Source organism: Sycon ciliatum, chromosome 1 (genome assembly GCF_964019385.1).
Source record: "Sycon ciliatum chromosome 1, ocSycCili1.1, whole genome shotgun sequence".
NCBI classification, from domain to species: Eukaryota; Metazoa; Porifera; class Calcarea; order Leucosolenida; family Sycettidae; genus Sycon; species Sycon ciliatum.
Genome location: NC_088643.1, coordinates 79,469,972 through 79,487,807, shown reverse-complemented (window position 1 = coordinate 79,487,807; position 17,836 = coordinate 79,469,972). Strand labels below are relative to the sequence as shown.

Genomic DNA, 17,836 nt, shown 5'->3' with positions numbered 1-17,836 from the left:
CAAGAGCGGGACAGGAGAGAACGGCAACGAGATAGACTTGAAATCGAGACTGGTGTCTGGACGAGTACGGAGTGCCTCGAGCTCTGGGCAGTTGGTCTGGGCAGCCGCAAACTTGGTGAAATCAATGGGTTGCTGGATGGCATTGACAGACGGTCGGGAGAGTGCATCCGCAACAACATTGTCCACGCCCTGGATGTGCTGCAGGTCGGTGGTGAACTCTGCCACATATGCAAGTTGACGCTGCTCGCGTGGGGACAGACGGTCGGACGCGGTGCGGAGAGCAAATGTCAGGGGCTTGTGGTCCGTATACACTGTAAACTCTCGACCCTCGAGATAGTGACGGAAATGGCGGATGGACAGGTAGATTGCCAGGAGTTCTCGGCTGAATGTGCTGTAGCGTGTTTCGGCCGGCTGTAACCGCTTCGAGAAGAATGCAATGGGCTGCCAAGTCGAGTCGGCCAGTTGGTTCAGGGCAGCACCAACAGCAAAATCGGACGCATCAACCATGAGGGCGATCGGAGCGTCAGGTTGGGGATGCGTGAGAAGCGTAGCAGCGCTAATGGCTTCCTTGACGGCAGTGAAGGCAGCTCGAGCTGTGTCACTGAGGACGATAGCTTTGTTCTTCGGCGTCTTGGGGCCAGCGAGAAGATCAGTGAGCGGTTGCACTATTTTCGCACACCTGGGGATGAACCGGCGATAAAAGTTCACTAGCCCCAGGAAACGACGGAGTGCACGGAGAGTTGCAGGCTCAGCATACTCAATGATGGCTTGCACCTTCTCGGGCAGGGTGTGGAGGCCTGCAGCGTCGACTCGGTGGCCGAGGAAGTTGACGGCCGGTGCCAGGAACTCACACTTGTGCAAGCTAATGATGAGGCCATGGTCCTCGAGACGTTGAAACACAGTACGGATGTGCTCCAGGTGCTCTTCTCGAGAGGTGCTAGCGATTAGCAAGTCGTCCATATAGACGAAGCAGAAGGGGAGGCCCTGCAGTACTTGATCTATGAACCTTTGGAACGTCTGGCCTGCATTGCGCAGGCCAAACGGCATGCGGACGAACTCGTAGAGGCCGAATGGCGTAACGACGGCTGTCTTCGGTATGTCGTCAGGGTGGACGGGAATCTGATGATATGCCCGCCGGAGGTCAACCTTGGAGAAAATTTTAGTGCCGTGGAGCGAACTAGCAAAATCCTGCAAGTGGGGGACAGGATACCGATCTGGGACCGTCTTGGCATTTAGCGCACGGTAATCACCGCAGGGACGCCAATCGCCGTCTGACTTAGGCACCATATGCAGGGGCGAAGACCACGGGCTGGAGGATGGCCGGATGATGCCTAGATCAGCCATGTGCTGAAACTCAGCCTTAGCGGCGGCCAGGCGATCGGGTGGCAGACGGCGTGCACGGGCATGGGCGGGTGCACCAACCGTTTCGATGAAGTGAACGGTGTCATGCTTGATTGTTTGGGGCTGAGCTGCAGAATTGGTCAGTCCAGGGAATTCCTGCAGGAGTAAATTCACCTCCGGTTGCTCGGTGAGCGGCGGTGCGAGAGACGAAGTATCCTGGCCGTGAGCTAGGACGGCATGCACGGAGAGATCGGTCACGGTGTCATGCAGGGCACGGTTGCGGATGTCTACAGTGAGACCGAACTTGTGGAGGAAATCAGCTCCGAGAATTGGACTAGAAACATCGGCGATCACAAAGAGCCATGGGAATGACCGACGAAGACCGAGGTCAAGGGTGAGCGATCGACAGCCATATGTGGGAATGCTAGTTCCGTTGGCTGCACGCAACGTGTCAATGACGGCGGTCTGCTTGCCTTTACGGAACGTGGTTGGCAAGACACTGACGGCGGCGCCAGTGTCGACTAGGAGACGCAACCCCGTGACACGGTCTCGGACATAGAATAGGCGACATGTGGTCTGCAGGCCAGCGGTGCTGGTCGCCAACAGGGGCTGGCCAGCTAGTTTGACGACCGGGAGCAGGGTGGTCGGCAGTTCTTAGCTTGGTCGCCAAACTTGCTATGAAAGAAACACAGGCTGGGCCGACCAGGCGAGTTGTTCCGTGAGCGCGGTGGACCAGATCCACGGCCAGGGCTGCGACCCCGGGATCCGTCCAACCGTTTATGCAGAGAGCTGACGGCCTCGGTCAGGGCAGCAATATGTTGCTCCAGGGCGGACATCCGAGCGTCGTCCTGTGATGGGCGTTGGATGGCGGAGACTGAGGCCTGGGTTGTCTCCATAACCCGGTCAGCAATGGCAGCTAGTTCGGAAAGGCTTGTAGCCTTTGGGGTCGACGCAAGGACCAGCTGGGCATTGCTCGGAAGTCGCTGCAAAAACAGCTTCCGTAAAATCGACTCATCCAATTGGCTGGAGCCAATAAGCTGCTGCATGCGGCGCAACAGGTGGGATGGGGTGCGGTCTCCAAGCTCCTCTTCCGTGAGCAGACGCCGGAGTCGCTTCTGCTCAGACATCTGAGTGCGGGCGATGAGCTGGCTTTTCAGCGTCGTGTATGGCTCAGCCTGCGGGGGACTGATGAGCAGCTCTCGGACCTCCATGGAGAACTGCTCCGACAGTGCCGCAGCTACATAATCGAACTTGGTCCGCTGGGCAGTGATGCCACGATGACTGAAGAGACACTCAGCCCGGGCAAACCACAGAGCGGGATCCGAAGGGTAAAAATCGGGCAGCTTGATACTGACGGCTGCCACAGCTGGGGGCCGGTCCAACTCAGGGCTACTCCCAATAACACTACCACTGGTACCGGCTGTGGCCTGTGCCTTGTTGAGCTGGTCCAGCAGAGCCTGCTGCTGTTGCCTGAGCTCCATGAGTTCCTCCCTGGTAACTGAGGGTGCGTCCGGGAAAGGTTTTCCACGGCCCTTCCCGTTGCTGGCCGGCATGGTCATGGTGAACAATGTAGCCTGCCTACAGTAATATCGGGGTCACCAATTTAGCAAATTTAGGTCTGCGCCTGCTAAGGGGGCGCGCAAATCGGGCCACTTCCTGGTCACAACGGACACTTCGACAGTTAGCGGCAATGATTACTTTACACGTTACAGTTAGAAAGATTCGGCAGACTACATATGAACAAGAAATAAGTACAGGGGCAAGGAGCCATAAAAAGGTGCTTTGGCAAGGGCCAAGCAAGCAGAGAGATTGTCAGGAAGAGAAAAGCAAGCTGGCTGGCGGCAACCGTATGCAAAAGTGAGGTTCGTGGCATACGGTACGCCAATATGCTAACGTACGCTAAAGCCAGTGCTTCCAAAAACATTGCGGAAAGTGCAGCGTGGGCAGCACAAAAGCCACGTGGGTGACTGTGAGAATTATGACGTAGCAAGTCGTAGCACGACACAATGTATATTTGTGTTCACAACACATGACGTGGCTACAGCTGTGCCTTGATTTTAGTCATGTAATGATACTGCACTACAGTGGTTACGTATCGGGACTATAAACTGATCAAGGAGCTGACATAATTATGTTCCTGAACATGACCTGGCCGGAAATTCGAATAGTATTTAAAACTTCTGTTCATACTGTAAAAGCGCGTGTATAGGCCCCCAGGCGTATAGGCCCCCAGGCGTATAGAATAGCAGCCTCGATTTCCTGGGCGTATACAGGGGCACGGGCGTTATTTTGGAACTGGGCATATACTTGGAATAGGGATAGCCGTAAGTATTGGGTATCGGTACCTGTACATGTACTGGTGTTGCCAGCATACCTGGGCGTAAGGGCCCCACCACCACACTCCATCATTCACCCCAGTGTCTGGAGATATGTGGATTTTGTAGAGAAAAAAAAACAAAACAAAAAACATGGGCATGGGCGCTATTTTGAAACAAAGCTCTTGACTTCCCCTGACTGGGTGTGTACACGGAGGGTGGGCGTAATTTCGAGTGGGTGTATACAGGGGCTTTTACGGTATTTCTTCTATTATTGCCATGTGCCCCTCTTCAGACCCAGTTAGAGCACTTGTTTCCCCTGTGTGAGGCTAGAATAACTTCCTTAAGCCTACCCGTCTTCTCTCTCTCTCTCTCTCTCTCTCTCTCTCTCTCTCTCTCTCTCTCTCTCTCTCTCTCTCTCTCTCTCTCTCTCTCTTTCTTTCTCTCTCTCTCTCTCTCTCTCTCTCTCTCTCTCTCTCTCTTCTCTCTCTCTCTCTCTCTCTCTCTCTCTCTCTCTCTCTCTCTCTCTCTGTGTCTCTCTGTGTGTGTCTCTCTCTGTCTCTCTCTGTGTCTCTCTGTCTCTGTCTCTCTGTCTCTCTCTGTCTCACTCTCTCTGTCTCACTCTCTCTCTCTCTCTCTCTCTCTCTCTCTCTTCTCTCTCTCTCTCTCTCTCTCTCTCTCTCTCTCTCTCTCTCTCTCTCTCTCTCTCTCTCTCTCTCTCTCTCTCTCTCTCTCTCTCTCTCTCTCTCTCTCTCTCTCTCTCTCTCTCTCTCTCTCTCTCTCTCTCTCTCTCTCTCTCTCTCTCTCTCTCTCTCTCTCTCTCTCCCTCTCTTGTTATTGTTGCTAGGTTCATGGTGTCAGTAACAACACTCATGTGATCGTTTACGACAGGAATGTCAAGTTTGGTCTCTTCTCAGCATGCCGTCTTTGGTGGATGTTCCGAGTGTTTGGTCATGACAATGTCTCCGTTCTTGACGGTGGGTTGGAGAAGTGGTGCAGTGAAGACGGTGCAACTGCTGACGGTGAAATGCCGACTGTAGAGGTAGGCTGGATAACCATTCGCTCTTAATACATGGGAAGATAGCATCCGCGTACATGTTGTCTGTACATGTATGTTTATTCACATCTGCGGTTTTATAGGACATGAAGTACAGGGTCGTTTCACTTATATGGCCAGGGAGCTAGCAATTTTTGATATTAATTTTAGGAAATTACTTGAACCATACCGGTAGGATAACGATAACTGTTTCTCAGGATGCAGTTCAGTTTCCTCTATCCCAGAGAAGTAGAATATACTCGCGTACAATGTAATGGTTGTAATGAAACAGGCTGTTGAATAGGAGTCCGACTAGCAATACTTTTTTGTGTTTTATTTCAGCGTATACGCCCGCACCTTACTGTTTTCATTACATAAACAAAAAATGCGCGTGCACTGAACAGACATGAAACCAGTAAAGATACAAAGTGCTAGTTGCAATGTATGCACATAATAGATGTAAGGTAGAAAAGCCGTGCGAACCCATCAACTAGATTAATGCTGTTTTGTGCTGTTTTTCTTTTCTTTTTTTCTACAGGCTGGTACTTTTGTTCCAACCTACCGGGAGAATTTGGTCAGGGGGTTCGCTGACGTTGCCGAGGGACTTGCTGCTAAAGCCTTTCAGGTACTAGCAATGCAGTACTCTCAGGTGCTGAAGAACGCGGGGCACGTCACTCTACTTGGAGATGCTGCTTTTAGTCGGGTTCCAGCCTCTTCTCATTATTATTATTCTCATGACTACATATCACTTGCGGCAGTAGTAAAGCCGGTGCCGGTGCCAGTGCCAGTGCCGGTGCCAGTGCCAGTGCCGGTGCCAGTGCCAGTGTGACCCTAGCCTTGCATGTTCTTTTTAAAAATATAATATTTGGTGGAGTTCCAGTCTGTCCGTTCTTCAGCCCCGACAATACTGTATAAAGGGACTTGATTTCCTGAAGACGTTGTGCTCACAGTTGTTGTATTTCCACTGTAGTACACCATGGTACACGGCGCAGTAGATATGCCTTTATACACACACACACACACACACACACACACAGCTCAAGTGAAGAATCAATCCTGTTTTGATGGTTTTGATGTGGTGATTAATCGCCCCTACATTTCCGTATTCACCTTGCACATTAATGTTATTTACTTTGTTGTATCTGCTTTATTGTATAGGTTTGCGACGCACGGAATGCACCTCGTTACAATGGTGAAGCTCCAGAACCTAATCCAAGTGAGCTGCGTGACAGACCACTTCACAGAATGTTATTGCTGCAGCCCCGCTACCATGTTGCAGATTGTCGTACTACAGTATTATTAGTAGTATTTCTTGCCGTTTATTGTCAATTTTATTTGTGCATGCCTTCCTACATGCGCCATAACTACTACTTTCAGGCATGTTGTTTTGTCTTTGTTTGAGTAGATATTTTTAGTCCAGTGTCTTTAGCTTCTAAATATGCTGGTGTTTCTGCTCCTCAGAGCTTCCCAGTGGTCACATGAAGGGCGCTACCAATGTACCTTTCTTCAATATGTTGGATCCGGAGACGAAAACTCTCAAATCAGCGGATGCCATAAAAGAGGGTAAGAGAGGAGAGCAGGTGTGCTTTCTGGCAGCACTTGTATGCTGATCATTCATCTTTACTCAGTTATGTTTTCTGTCTGCACTCGACAGGCCTTATTGTATCACCGTCTGAGGGCTTATCAGGGCTTGGGTGTGCGATATGGAAGCTATGTACCAATAACAAAGTATGTGTGTTTACAAATGCAGCAAAAGGAAATCGAAAACTTTTGACGTACATCCTACACTGTATTCCTAGTGCTTGGTTTCCGCCCTATTGCTTTTCGATCTTGCATGTGTGTTGTGTGTGTACACGTGCTTGTACGCTTCTGGGAGCGACGTGGCCATTTTGTGGCAGTTGTACATAGTAGTAGTAGTGCTTGTACATGTGTGTATGTTTGTGTGTGCATGTGTGTGTGTGTGTGTGTGTGTGTGTGTGTGTGTGTGTGTGTGTGTGTGTGCGTGTGCGTGCGCGGGCATGTGTGCATGTGTGGTTTTTGGTCTATTTGTGTGTCATAGTGTACGCATCGTTTGGCATTGACTTGAACAAGCCCACCATCATGACCTGTGGAAGTGGCGTGACTGCGACTGTCTTGGCATTCACAGCCTTCATGGCCGGTCAACAGAGCATTCCAGTATTTGATGTAAGGAACTACATGTGTGGTGGATGTGCTATGATATGGGACCTCCATTTATGCTTGCAGACGCCAACGGACATGATTATGTTTCTAAATGTTTTTTTTCGAGATACATTAATGGTCAACATTAACGCTATCCATTGTCAGGCCAAGCCAAAGGATTTTCTGAGATACAGCTAGAGATACAACAGGCATGCGGTAACCAGTGGTATGACAAGGTCTCTTCTCTGCTGTCCTCGGAGTTTTTGTTGTGTAACAGCAGACTTAGTTGTACCACTGCTGTGTGCCCGGTGTAGTGGCAAGTACATTGTAGAACATTTACGCCTCACATGCTCAAGGTCTACAGAGTGTCCAGTATAAAACGACGTTACGTGAAGTAGAAAGAATCTTTGTCCAGGCTCACGAAAAGCGTGCTTGCTGATCCGAGTGCAACTTCTGTTATGGTTTCTTAACTTTGTTTCTATCAGGGGTCATGGACTGAATTTGTGCAACGCGCCACCCCAGAGCAAGTTGAAAGCCTTCAATTTCCTCTTGGTGAGGCCTAGTCCTTCCCACAATCCACCTGGTGAGACTTGCATCGATTGGTGACCTATCTCATCCACTGACGTAGATATAGTTTACTTCGCCCTCCTTTTCTCTGCATCTGCGTGGTTTGTGATTTGATAATAGAAATGTCTTCCTTTTCATACCATAGTTTAGGCTGGCAAAGCATTGTTGTGTTGTGAACAAGGTTATTCAAGCAATTTTAAAAATAAAGAATAGCTGCATTTATTAGTTCTAGGTTTAGTCCCCATAGATATTGGCTTTGTTGCCGTGTGGTAACCTGGTATTCGTGGTCGGTGCATGTGAGGGGCCAGGGACGATCATAGACACTGTGTACTGTTTCTGCTGAGAGATGGCCCGCAAAGCAGTCTCTGATATGAAATAACAAAGACGTTCATGGGTGTAGAATTCTTTAGGTTGACAAACAGTGACATGCAAGAATAAAACAAGAGTCATTGTTGGTAGCTTGTTAGTTCTGAAGAAATATGGAAACGACCGCGGAATATCTTGGAAGTGCGGCCTTTCCCCGTGAAAATGGCAAATGGCCCGTACACATTATTTGCCACTTGACTTGGAATAGTGAAGGAAAAAAGCCGACAAGGTTAGTCATGTGGAATGTGATGTGTAGCATTAATAGTGTTCGGTATGATAATTAATGCAAACGATATGTATCTTCGTTGTTGAACTGAAGGAGCTAACACTCTGCTATGTACAACTAAAAGATGACTTAGTCAAGCGGCTTAACACACTGAGGAAACGTATTCCAGTACAGTGTGTGTCTTGGAATAGTGTTAGGGTGTTGGCGAGAAACAGAGGTTTGGCGAGAAACAGAGGTGGGGGGGGGGGGGGGGGGAGAAACAGGGGTTGGGGGGGGGGGGGGGGAGAAGGCTATGAGTTGCCATGCTTAGTACCAAACATTGTGTGGCTGTCCAGCTCCTTCCCTACGCCAAACCAGCACCGTGAACATAAGCACCCGTCCATCGAGCATGGCAGTGGCCTTGTTAGCCGGGACATTGCTTGATTATTGACTGGATTTCTTCTTACGTGCCAAGATCTTGGCCATAGCAAGAGAACGGTGCAGGTCGGCTCGCTGTGTCTCTCGATCGTTTTCACAACCTGCAGTAGAATGTCAGGTGGCAAGAGCATACAAGGTTTGAATCAGGACCTACAGTAGCATATCCTAGTCAATAGGTTACAGAAACAGACTATGGCATTGTATTGAAATTAGCTCATCATCAGCCTGATATGATTGTATGCTCTAAGTTATCTGGTTTCTGAAGGTGGGCTTCTCCTCTAAGTTATCTGGTTTCTGAAGGTGGGCTTCTCCTCTAAGTTATCTGGTTTCTGAAGGTGGGCTTCTCCTCTAAGTTATCTGGTTTCTGAAGGTGGGCTTCTCCTCTAAGTTATCTGGTTTCTGAAGGTGGGCTTCTCCTGTAAGTTATCTGGTTTCTGAAGGTGGGCTTCTCCTGTAAGTTATCTGGTTTCTGAAGGTGGGCTTCTCCTCTAAGTTATCTGGTTTCTGAAGGTGGGCTTCTCCTCTAAGTTATCTGGTTTCTGAAGGTGGGCTTCTCCTCTAAGTTATCTGGTTTCTGAAGGTGGGCTTCTCTTCTTCAGTAGATTAGTGTACTTTCTGTGTACTTGTCTCCGGCACAATGCATTGGTGCTTGGCCACTGACCTAAGAATGTGTTTGTTGGATAGTCTGGAACCGTTTCCTTCAGGCAGATCTCTTGCGAATGAACGGGCCCTTCATTCCACATCAAGTCAAACCCACCGATTCTCGTTTCATCTCCTGAAAGCCTGTCAGACAAAAACGAAAAACGAAAATAGAGACTGGGGGAAAGTACGAGTAGAAGGTCAAGCTGTAGGCATTGTCAAACCACAGCCGAGTTCATGGTTATTACCCAGCGTACACGTCTCTTTGCTTTCATGATTATGGGGTTACTTTTGCAGTTTAGTCCAGTAGGACTGCAGTGGTAAAGGTGTGTGTGTGTGCGTGTGTGTGTGTGTGTGTATGCGTGTGTGTGCACGTGTGTGTGTGTGTGCGTGTGTGCATGTATCTTCAAACACAATCGATCATGTTGGTTGTGCACAGAGGTGTGCATGTGAACGCCCAACGTACTCTGTACTAAGGGATTCGTTGATAATTTAGTGGGCATCTACGGTACTCAGGTCTGGCCCTCGTGTACCAGTCAATGCACTGTCTGTCGTCACTTTCTTGGAGGGACTTTCCCGGAATGCGAGTGAGGGTCTAATGCAGTAATGGGTCCTTGTCTTTAGGCTGTTCACTGAGGTGCTATCTGAATGCCAAGTCTGGATGGGAATCGGTTAGCTGGTAAGTTGGGCCCATAGCTTCTTATCTACTTCCAAGTAGTATTACAGTACTTCCAAATATGATGTCCAACAATTTACCACGCTTTCACAAAGCACACACACACACACACACACACACACACACACACACACACACACACACACACACACACACACACACACACACACACACACACATACTCTTCCTCTCTCTCACACACACACTTTAGTTGTACTTGGGTTTCTGACTTGCAAACTGCCAGATACTGGTCACACGGGTCTTCCCTGGGAGAGGGGGAAATGATCTAAGCGGAATTTTGGAAAGGTGACTCAATTAGCTATTATTAACCACCCAATGGCTGACACCCCTGAAACCCCCAGACTCCAGGTGGACTTGGACATGTTCCCATCTATTGGCTCGTGACACTGCAATAAGTGAATGAGTACAAGGTGCAGAAAAATATTGACAGCATCAGGGTATCCGTCCTGGGATCCGGCTGCATTTACCCCGTTCCTGCCGAGAATAATACTTGATACTGATGTAGGTTGCTAAGTCAGAGTGAATCTGATAGGCTTTACTGGCACCATTGATTGCACAAGAGTTAATTAATCTAGCGAGAACATACTGAAGTACACGCATGCACACTGCCGCGATGCTGGAATTATGACTACTTGTATCGTTTTCTAAGTTGTTACGACACTGTTCATAAAGTAATAAGTGTGAGCGTAGATGATGGATGCATAAATTGTGTACAGGGTACACATAATATGTGTACCCTGTACACAATTTATGCATCCATCATCTACGCTCACACTTATTACTTTCAATAGAGATTATTTTGTGCACATTTCGTCTATACGTGGGGCAGTTTGGCACCTCGTTCTGGCTCTTCGTCACCTCTTCTCGTTCCTTATACTCTGAAGTATGGACTATTGGTAGTGGACCTATGAACCTGAGTCTCCTCTATTCTATTCCATATGAACCTGGACATGTATTTCCACCCCGGCCGCAGTTGAAGACACCAATGCAGCTGTACTTATGGATAAATATGGCGGTAAACACACGCCTGCCCCCACACGCTCTCTAGGCTGCAAAGTTGAACTGAAAATCAGTGTCACAGCAGTGCCCGGCAGTGCTCCTTACTTGCCCTCCATGTCGATGATGTCGAGCATGTCCGTCAGCAGGCCAACCTTCAACTCGTGATCGGATGGACTGCTCGCCGTCAGTGACGGTGAAGCGTTCACCTCTATCAGCCACCTGTACATACACGCCACCAAAAACACACCCAATGCGGGGAAAAGCCATCGTTAAGACTGGCTGCTACCAATCAGTGGTTTCATGATTTCAATCAATGTACTTTGCACAGCTCGATCTGTTAGTAGATGTGAGCTACAGTTGTTCTGGAAAGCAACTCATACAAGCACAAAAAAATGAAAACAATCCTGCTTAGTCTCTTCACATGAACTCTGTGCAATTGGTCGGTTGCCTTACGGTTTGAGATTAGCATCGATCATGATGTCGAATCCATATCTTTAGGAGACCGGCGGTCAGTGTCAAGGATGCAGCAACGTCAAAGCTGTACTCGAGGCACGGCAGTTAGAAAGAGTCGAGAAGCAGCAGAAGAACACCTGCACTGGCGGAGAGGGTCCGATTAAGGTGTGCAGCTGTTCAAGCACTAGCGGTGCAGTGCTTTGCATGGTTCTCAAGTGTGCCCATCTGCATGAGTATCTCCTCTTATGTCAGGATGGCATAGGGAGAGTCAAGACAGTCAAAGGTAAATTAATATCAAACTCTCGTGACAAGGATACACTTCAAAGCAGTGCTTGTCGTTGATGATGATCTTCTGCACGCTCTCCAAACTTCTGATGAGGACGTTGTCAATCTCTCTGTAAAGAGTATCAGCCTGTGTTTGACATGGAAGAGAGAATGCACCCAATTACAGTCTAGCATTGACTGGTTGTACAGAATACACTATTTCATGTTACTACAATGTGTTATTGTAGCCACCCTGATAAAGCCCGAAAATGGATGAAAGAGGGATGGATATCGCAGCAAAAAGAAAAAAGTACTCGAGTAAAAAGTATTACGGAGTGAGTGGAATCAGTGGATATGTTGGAGTCTGAAAAAAGGTTGTCCTGATGTGCTTGCATACTGGTACAGGAGATAGTAGGTTCTGCTGTAGTTACCTGAGTGGAAATGCACCCGTAAACATCTGTGCTGCAAACCTCGCTGTCAGTTTCGTCAAGTAAGTGTTCATACTCCAGTAGTTGCACTGCTTCACGGTGCATAGCTATTACTAGATGTTTGCATACTTTCCCTGGCACTTACCGCGTCTTGGCCGTGTTTGGCAACAAAGAAGTTACGGAGCTCCTGCAGTCCCCACTTGCACCCCTGGAGAAGCAAACGCAATTACGGTCCACACAGAGTAAAACTGATATTGCCGCAAGCTGGATGTTGCAGGGTAGGAGCAGTATAATATATGTAGTAGTGTAATTGCGAAAGTGTTGTACGAATACAGCTTCACTTCTTGTAATAAGAACATCACCATGGTCATGTGCAATACCTGGTAGGCCTACAGTTGTGTGTTTTTGTCCTTTGTATTGTAGTGGGAGTGACGTGACGGTAATTATAGAAAAGTGGGCTGAGGTGGTGCTGTCTTGCCTTTTCAGGATCATAGTCTGGTGCCGTCTTCTGTATAGCAACGTTTGTCAGATGAACATCTATAGAAGTTTGGTCAAGGAGCTGCTGAGTTGGATGGCAAACATTGTTATAAGGGGAGGCGAAAGAATACACTACATACTGTCAAGTAGCATAGTGGAGTGGTAGGAAAAAGTCACAGGCACTGGCTGTACTTCCAAGGAATACACGATGCATGAAGCCGACATGCATCAGCTGCTGTTGGTTCACGAGGCTGGTAATGGTGAGTGTTCTTCACTGAACAAACAAAATATCAACATAGCATTATTGATTGGCGGGTGGTGGATACACGAGTCCTCAATAGTGTCAAGCCGATAGCGAGCGCCGGAGAAGCGTGCAAAGCCACTTCTGTATAGCCATGCCTTCAGTGGAACATACTGCCAATCAGGAACGACAGACAACATAGCATAAGCAAACACGACTGCAGTACACTTGGGTGGATGTGCACACACGATATTACAAGTATGGTAGATTGTAAGCAAGCAGACGGTCTTTCTTGACAAAAGGTAACCTCATGAATAGCTTGCCCCTGCACTGTACAGCCCTCGACATCATATGTTCACTGAGCTTTACCGTAAAGCCCTCAACCACAGCCGGTACTTTCTTTGAACTTCTAAAGTCTTCTTTCCCAGACTTGACCATGTCACAGCCGCATTAGCAGTCTAACTTACTGGTGTGGCACGGGCATACACACATATAATTATTAAACTTACCGATGTGACAAGGGCATACACACGTAGATCAAACTTCTTGCCTGCAATGGACACGATCATATAGATTGGTATCATGTGTGAAAATGGGTGACAGAGGTGTACGGGAACGTGCCTGGTCTAAGTAACGTTACATGACATACAGTGGTGCACATTTACATGTAGATGAGCCAAGAATGCTCTGCATAGCTCAGTCAGCACTACATATTATAACTGTAGTGTCATTGCTGGGCATCCCTAAAGCAACTCACCGCTGATCAGATACGGGTTTGCAATGTAGCGGGATACTATGTAGGTTTCTGGTTCGTGTCTGGCCTCCGCCTGCGGTCACAGCAATGGCGGAAGATACATGCACACACATGGCCATTCATCTGCAATTGTTCGTGACTTTTACCAAGTATGGCAGAATCTGCATGGCAAAACAACTGGAAGCATAAGGTTCAAGAATGAAAGATGGGAGAGGTGTATGGGGAGGAGGTACAATCACAGATATTCAACACTAACATGACTGTGTTTTAGTGTTGAATATTGTGTGTAGCTACCGTACTGTGGATCAACTCACGCTGGTGCGGTTATGACAGCATGAGTGTTCTAGACAATGTGCCTCCACCACTCACCACTCTGTCGTCTTTATACATGCTGTTGTAGTCAGCCTTCTTCCAGTTTTCAATGTCTTTCAGTTTTCGGAACAGGAATATACCTTTCCCTTGCGACTTGCTGATCTGAACAAAAACACCAACAGCAGAGCATGCCAAAACTAACTGAACCGTCAAAAAGTAACTAAATGTAAGTAAGTTACGTCATCCAGTAGTTTAAAAAAAGAAAAAAAGAAAATTATCGTGTCCGTTCCCAAAGGGAACTCACGACGGCCGCTAACACCCGGTAAACCCTAGCGGCAGATGCAGCGCCTAACGGTGGGGGTGAGTGGATAAGTCTCACAACCACTGGCACAAGTGCCAAGAACGATCCCATTAGCTGCATCCATGTACCTTGTGCCTGGCCACAAGTTCCCAGTTGACTGTGCGGCTGGAAAAACCGCTCCCAGGCAGGACTTGAACCAGGTACCTCTCATATCTCAATCATGGTCTTTGACCAACCCACTGTGCCTGCCTGGTTCCAGTAGTTACTCATGAATAAATATGCCTCTAGTGTGTCTGATTTTCGCCTTCTGTACAGCAATTAAACACTCCCTTATCGCGTTGACAAAAATCAGGACTTCTGCCAGCTGCTGCATTCGGAATGCAGCAGCTGCGTGTAGAACTCACCGGTTTCATAATCCAGATTGATCCAGGGTTGCGCTTGAATTCTTCAACGAACATATGATACTCCGACTGCAATGCACCCAGAAAATCCTCAAAATTAGGGTACTGGAAGTGCCAGCATTTATTAGTCATACACCTATGCAAGATTGTGATCTTTGCCAACTGAACATCACTGTTGAACTGTGTGCTGTTTGCCGAGGTTCATGCACCATGAGTAACTCATCTCACAACGGCTGAATGCTGCTATTGCCGGTAACCATTGTACCAATACTCCTTACCGGCAGTTCATATGTCGTGGGGAAGAAGTCCATTCTGCAGGCATTAGCAACAGAGTGACAGAGGTAACATGCGATAGATTGTGTGATAGATCATGTGATGGATCATGTGATAGATCACCGGGATGATGCAAACCATCAGAGAGCCCTACCCAAGAAAGTTCCAGTCTTTTGTTATAGCCGTGGGATTTTGACGATGCAGCAGGGTAAGCAGCAGGAACGTGACAACCCTGGTGAAAATGCCGCCATCACATGTTGCCTGACCTACGAACATGAAAGCGAATGTGCACACACGCTGCCAAGCATCTCGTAGGCAGCAGCAATGCAGTGATGCACCACTCATGGCTATGACACAACTCACCGAGCCTGCCCGTCTTTGCCCACTACTCGCTCCAGCTGCTTTCGGTAGCGCTTCAAATTCCTAACCATCAGGTTCTTGCGTGTTAACTGCATGGAGTTAGAAGAAAAATCTTACATTGGCTCCAAGACCACTGGTGTTTATAAAGGACATTTCAACTACTCGCATACATGTGTGTGTGTGGGGGGGGGGGGGGATTTGGGTGTGTTCAATGGGGCATGAAGGTAATATTTCGCTGAATTGCACATATTGCACATTCATAATGTTGCTCTGTTTAAATGTATGAGCAGCAGCGATCATCTCCCATTGCACTGGCATTATACAAGCAAATCAAGCCTCCGGGTGCGCCATGATCAGCTATTCATGATGTACAAGATGTACGTGTGGTTGGTACCCGGTCACTAAGGCAATGCACTGTACTGGCATACTGTACTGACATACTGTACTGGCCGCTCTGGTCACAGCCGCGGAGGCGATCGTTACTCACCTCGTAATGGTTGCGGAAGTGGCATATCTTCACATGCTCCTCAAAGTAGTTCTGATCAAAGTTATCCCGCAGCCAGCCTACTTCACACCAATAGAAGTCCCATGCGCCATCACTGCATGAGCAACGATATAATAATTATTACATGTATATAGCTTTACTTCGTCTGTAAACAGTAAAGTCTCATCATATATGAACTACTGGACACATGTTTTCACAATCATGCACCCATGCAATTTGAACCGCAAGCACCTGAGAATGCCTGCTAGTACTAGCAAGAGTATAAATGTATAAGCTCACAAGGAGCTTATAGTTATACTCTTGCGAGTAGTCTAATGTTAAAGCCGTGGGGGTACAAGAATGGCATCAGTCTACACAAAGATATAATTACAGTCGTCCCTCTCTAATCCGGCACCTTTTGCAAGGCATTTTCTGCTGGATAAACAAGGGTGCTGGATTATCAAATTCCGCCCTCCAACCCGGCCCACCTGTTAACATACGTATATACACATGTTTGTGTCGTACGTCAAAACGTAGGGATTTACTAATGTAGAAGATAGCACAAGTGCAAGCAAGACATCATGGGATAACACAACTTACTCTTTGACCTCCACCCAGCCAGGCCTAGTCCGCAACACATCGTAGATGCAGTTCTTCGACGCAGTCTTGTATCGTATTTGCCTGTGAGAATGTGAAACATTATGTGCACACAATAACATACACATAGTCAGCTTGCTTTTGTAGCCATGCTGCATGCCAGCATGCTGGAGCTGCCAAGAGCTTTTGCAACATTCTAACTGGACATGTTTTGACCTGTATACATGTTCGGTGTTGTGTAGCAATAGGGATCCGTTCTGACAACAATGTAGTCTACATTCTGAAAGCTAAAAGTCCATGTTGCGAAGCATGTTCAGATTGGTTCACTAGTTGAGGGAATGGAAAAAAAATTGACTGTCGCCACCATGACCAGAACCAGGGGCCTTCGCTTGAGGCCAGTTATTTCTTTCACCATTTCCCCACCGTGGCTTGCTAGCAACCGGGCCTTCCCACTCTGTATTGGTAGTTTTGGCACTGAGTATAAAAGTCACTCCAAGGACATAAACTGTGACATGTGAAGCTAGTGAAGGGTAGGTCAACATATTTAACCAATTGGGTGGGCAGCTCATATATCACTTATCAGTGCTGTCCCGACAGAATTTCAAGCTGACATCATGCTCATGTTGTAATAATGCGGTGCACGTGCATTTCCAGACATCTCTGTGGAAGGCTTCACCCATCCAAAGATATGTGGGCTACCTTTCAAGCCATAGATTGGTGCTGCCGGGGATAATTGGTCTCAGCTAGTTACCAGCAAAATGCCTTATCTATGTTGTGTTTTTCTCTTTCAGCTGCCGCTTATAATAAAGTTATGATAGATGTTGGCATGATAATAGCGTGCTTGAAGTATATTCCATCGTACGCAGTGGCATCACTGCTGAAGTATGTAAATAACTTTGAAGTTAGTTGTAACAGATTATAACCTCACCCCCCCCCCCCCCCCCTTCCGTGCCTTCACACTGCTCACCCAAGGTGTCTTGCACGACCTCGACCGTGTGTACCTTCGTCCAAGGTCAACGTTAGAATGACACACAGAAACAGAAACAGAACAGACTGTCAGTTAGGCAGGCTTACACTGCAACAGTACAGGTGTACTCTGAACGTCTGGTCACGGAACTCACTAATTGCATGAGTGACAGTCACTGTTTATAGAATGATGTACTAGTATTCAAATACTGAATGTGTGATCATGGACAATGATCATACATTCAGTATCTTAGGAACGCACTGATGTTGCAGGAAAATGTATCTCCTCATGCATCCCGCCATAGTCAAAACAATGCTCTTCCGGTAGCCTGACAGTGTACTGTAATAATTATTTCCTGTAGCCTAGGGGAAAAGGAGTACTACTAGTAGTATACCAGGTATACGTTGCAAGTCGATACCCCATTCGTGCGCTACATACTGCATTCAGTGCATGTAGCTAGTTCTCACTTACCAGCTGCTACCTTCGCTTGCTGCTCCGCCATCACCGGTCTGCAGCGTCCCCCCGAGGCTCCCGGCACGAGCTGTTTGTGCAGAAATTATGTGAACAGCTGCTCACGACACGGCTATTGTTGGTAGCTGTGTGTACTCACTACTGATAACCGCAGTTTCAGCTCCGTTTCAAATGAATGGACCTGAGAGTGAGAGTTTGAGGTTGACGAAGTCCCGTCGAGCGCTTTGATAGACGCTTCACTGCCGGCATGCCAGCACTTCGTCAAGACATCAATCATCATACTTCATTAT

General features: G+C 47.7%; 2 protein-coding genes across 3 annotated transcripts; one reads left to right on the top strand and one right to left on the bottom strand.

Moving 5' to 3' along the window:
- The first annotated feature begins 4,482 nt into the window (after positions 1–4,482).
- Positions 4,483–7,641, top strand: LOC135805707 (3-mercaptopyruvate sulfurtransferase-like). Its single transcript, XM_065319794.1, has 6 exons — positions 4,483–4,698; positions 5,231–5,317; positions 5,851–5,908; positions 6,154–6,255; positions 6,752–6,876; positions 7,338–7,641. Exons 1-6 carry the CDS (start codon positions 4,591–4,593, stop codon positions 7,413–7,415), a joined length of 558 nt encoding a protein of 185 aa, XP_065175866.1. The 5' UTR covers positions 4,483–4,590; the 3' UTR covers positions 7,416–7,641.
- A 623-nt stretch (positions 7,642–8,264) lies between these two features.
- Positions 8,265–17,726, bottom strand: LOC135805705 (probable tubulin polyglutamylase TTLL9). 2 transcript variants are annotated; one of them, XM_065319792.1, is made up of 18 exons: positions 17,547–17,726; positions 17,076–17,109; positions 16,112–16,192; positions 15,515–15,626; positions 15,031–15,116; positions 14,673–14,706; positions 14,398–14,463; positions 13,750–13,854; positions 13,384–13,453; positions 13,136–13,176; positions 12,712–12,799; positions 12,387–12,445; positions 12,054–12,116; positions 11,534–11,628; positions 11,217–11,255; positions 10,869–10,982; positions 9,090–9,211; positions 8,265–8,529 (listed from the first exon to the last, which is right to left on the bottom strand). In XM_065319792.1, the coding sequence occupies exons 1-18, from the start codon at positions 17,575–17,577 to the stop codon at positions 8,435–8,437; spliced, it is 1,335 nt and encodes a 444-aa protein (XP_065175864.1). In that variant the 5' UTR covers positions 17,578–17,726; the 3' UTR covers positions 8,265–8,434. The 2 variants fall into 2 exon arrangements, with proteins under 2 accessions (XP_065175864.1, XP_065175865.1); XM_065319793.1 differs by lacking the exon at positions 9,090–9,211 and having other exon boundaries at positions 8,417–8,529.
- Between the last annotated feature and the right edge of the window lie 110 nt (positions 17,727–17,836).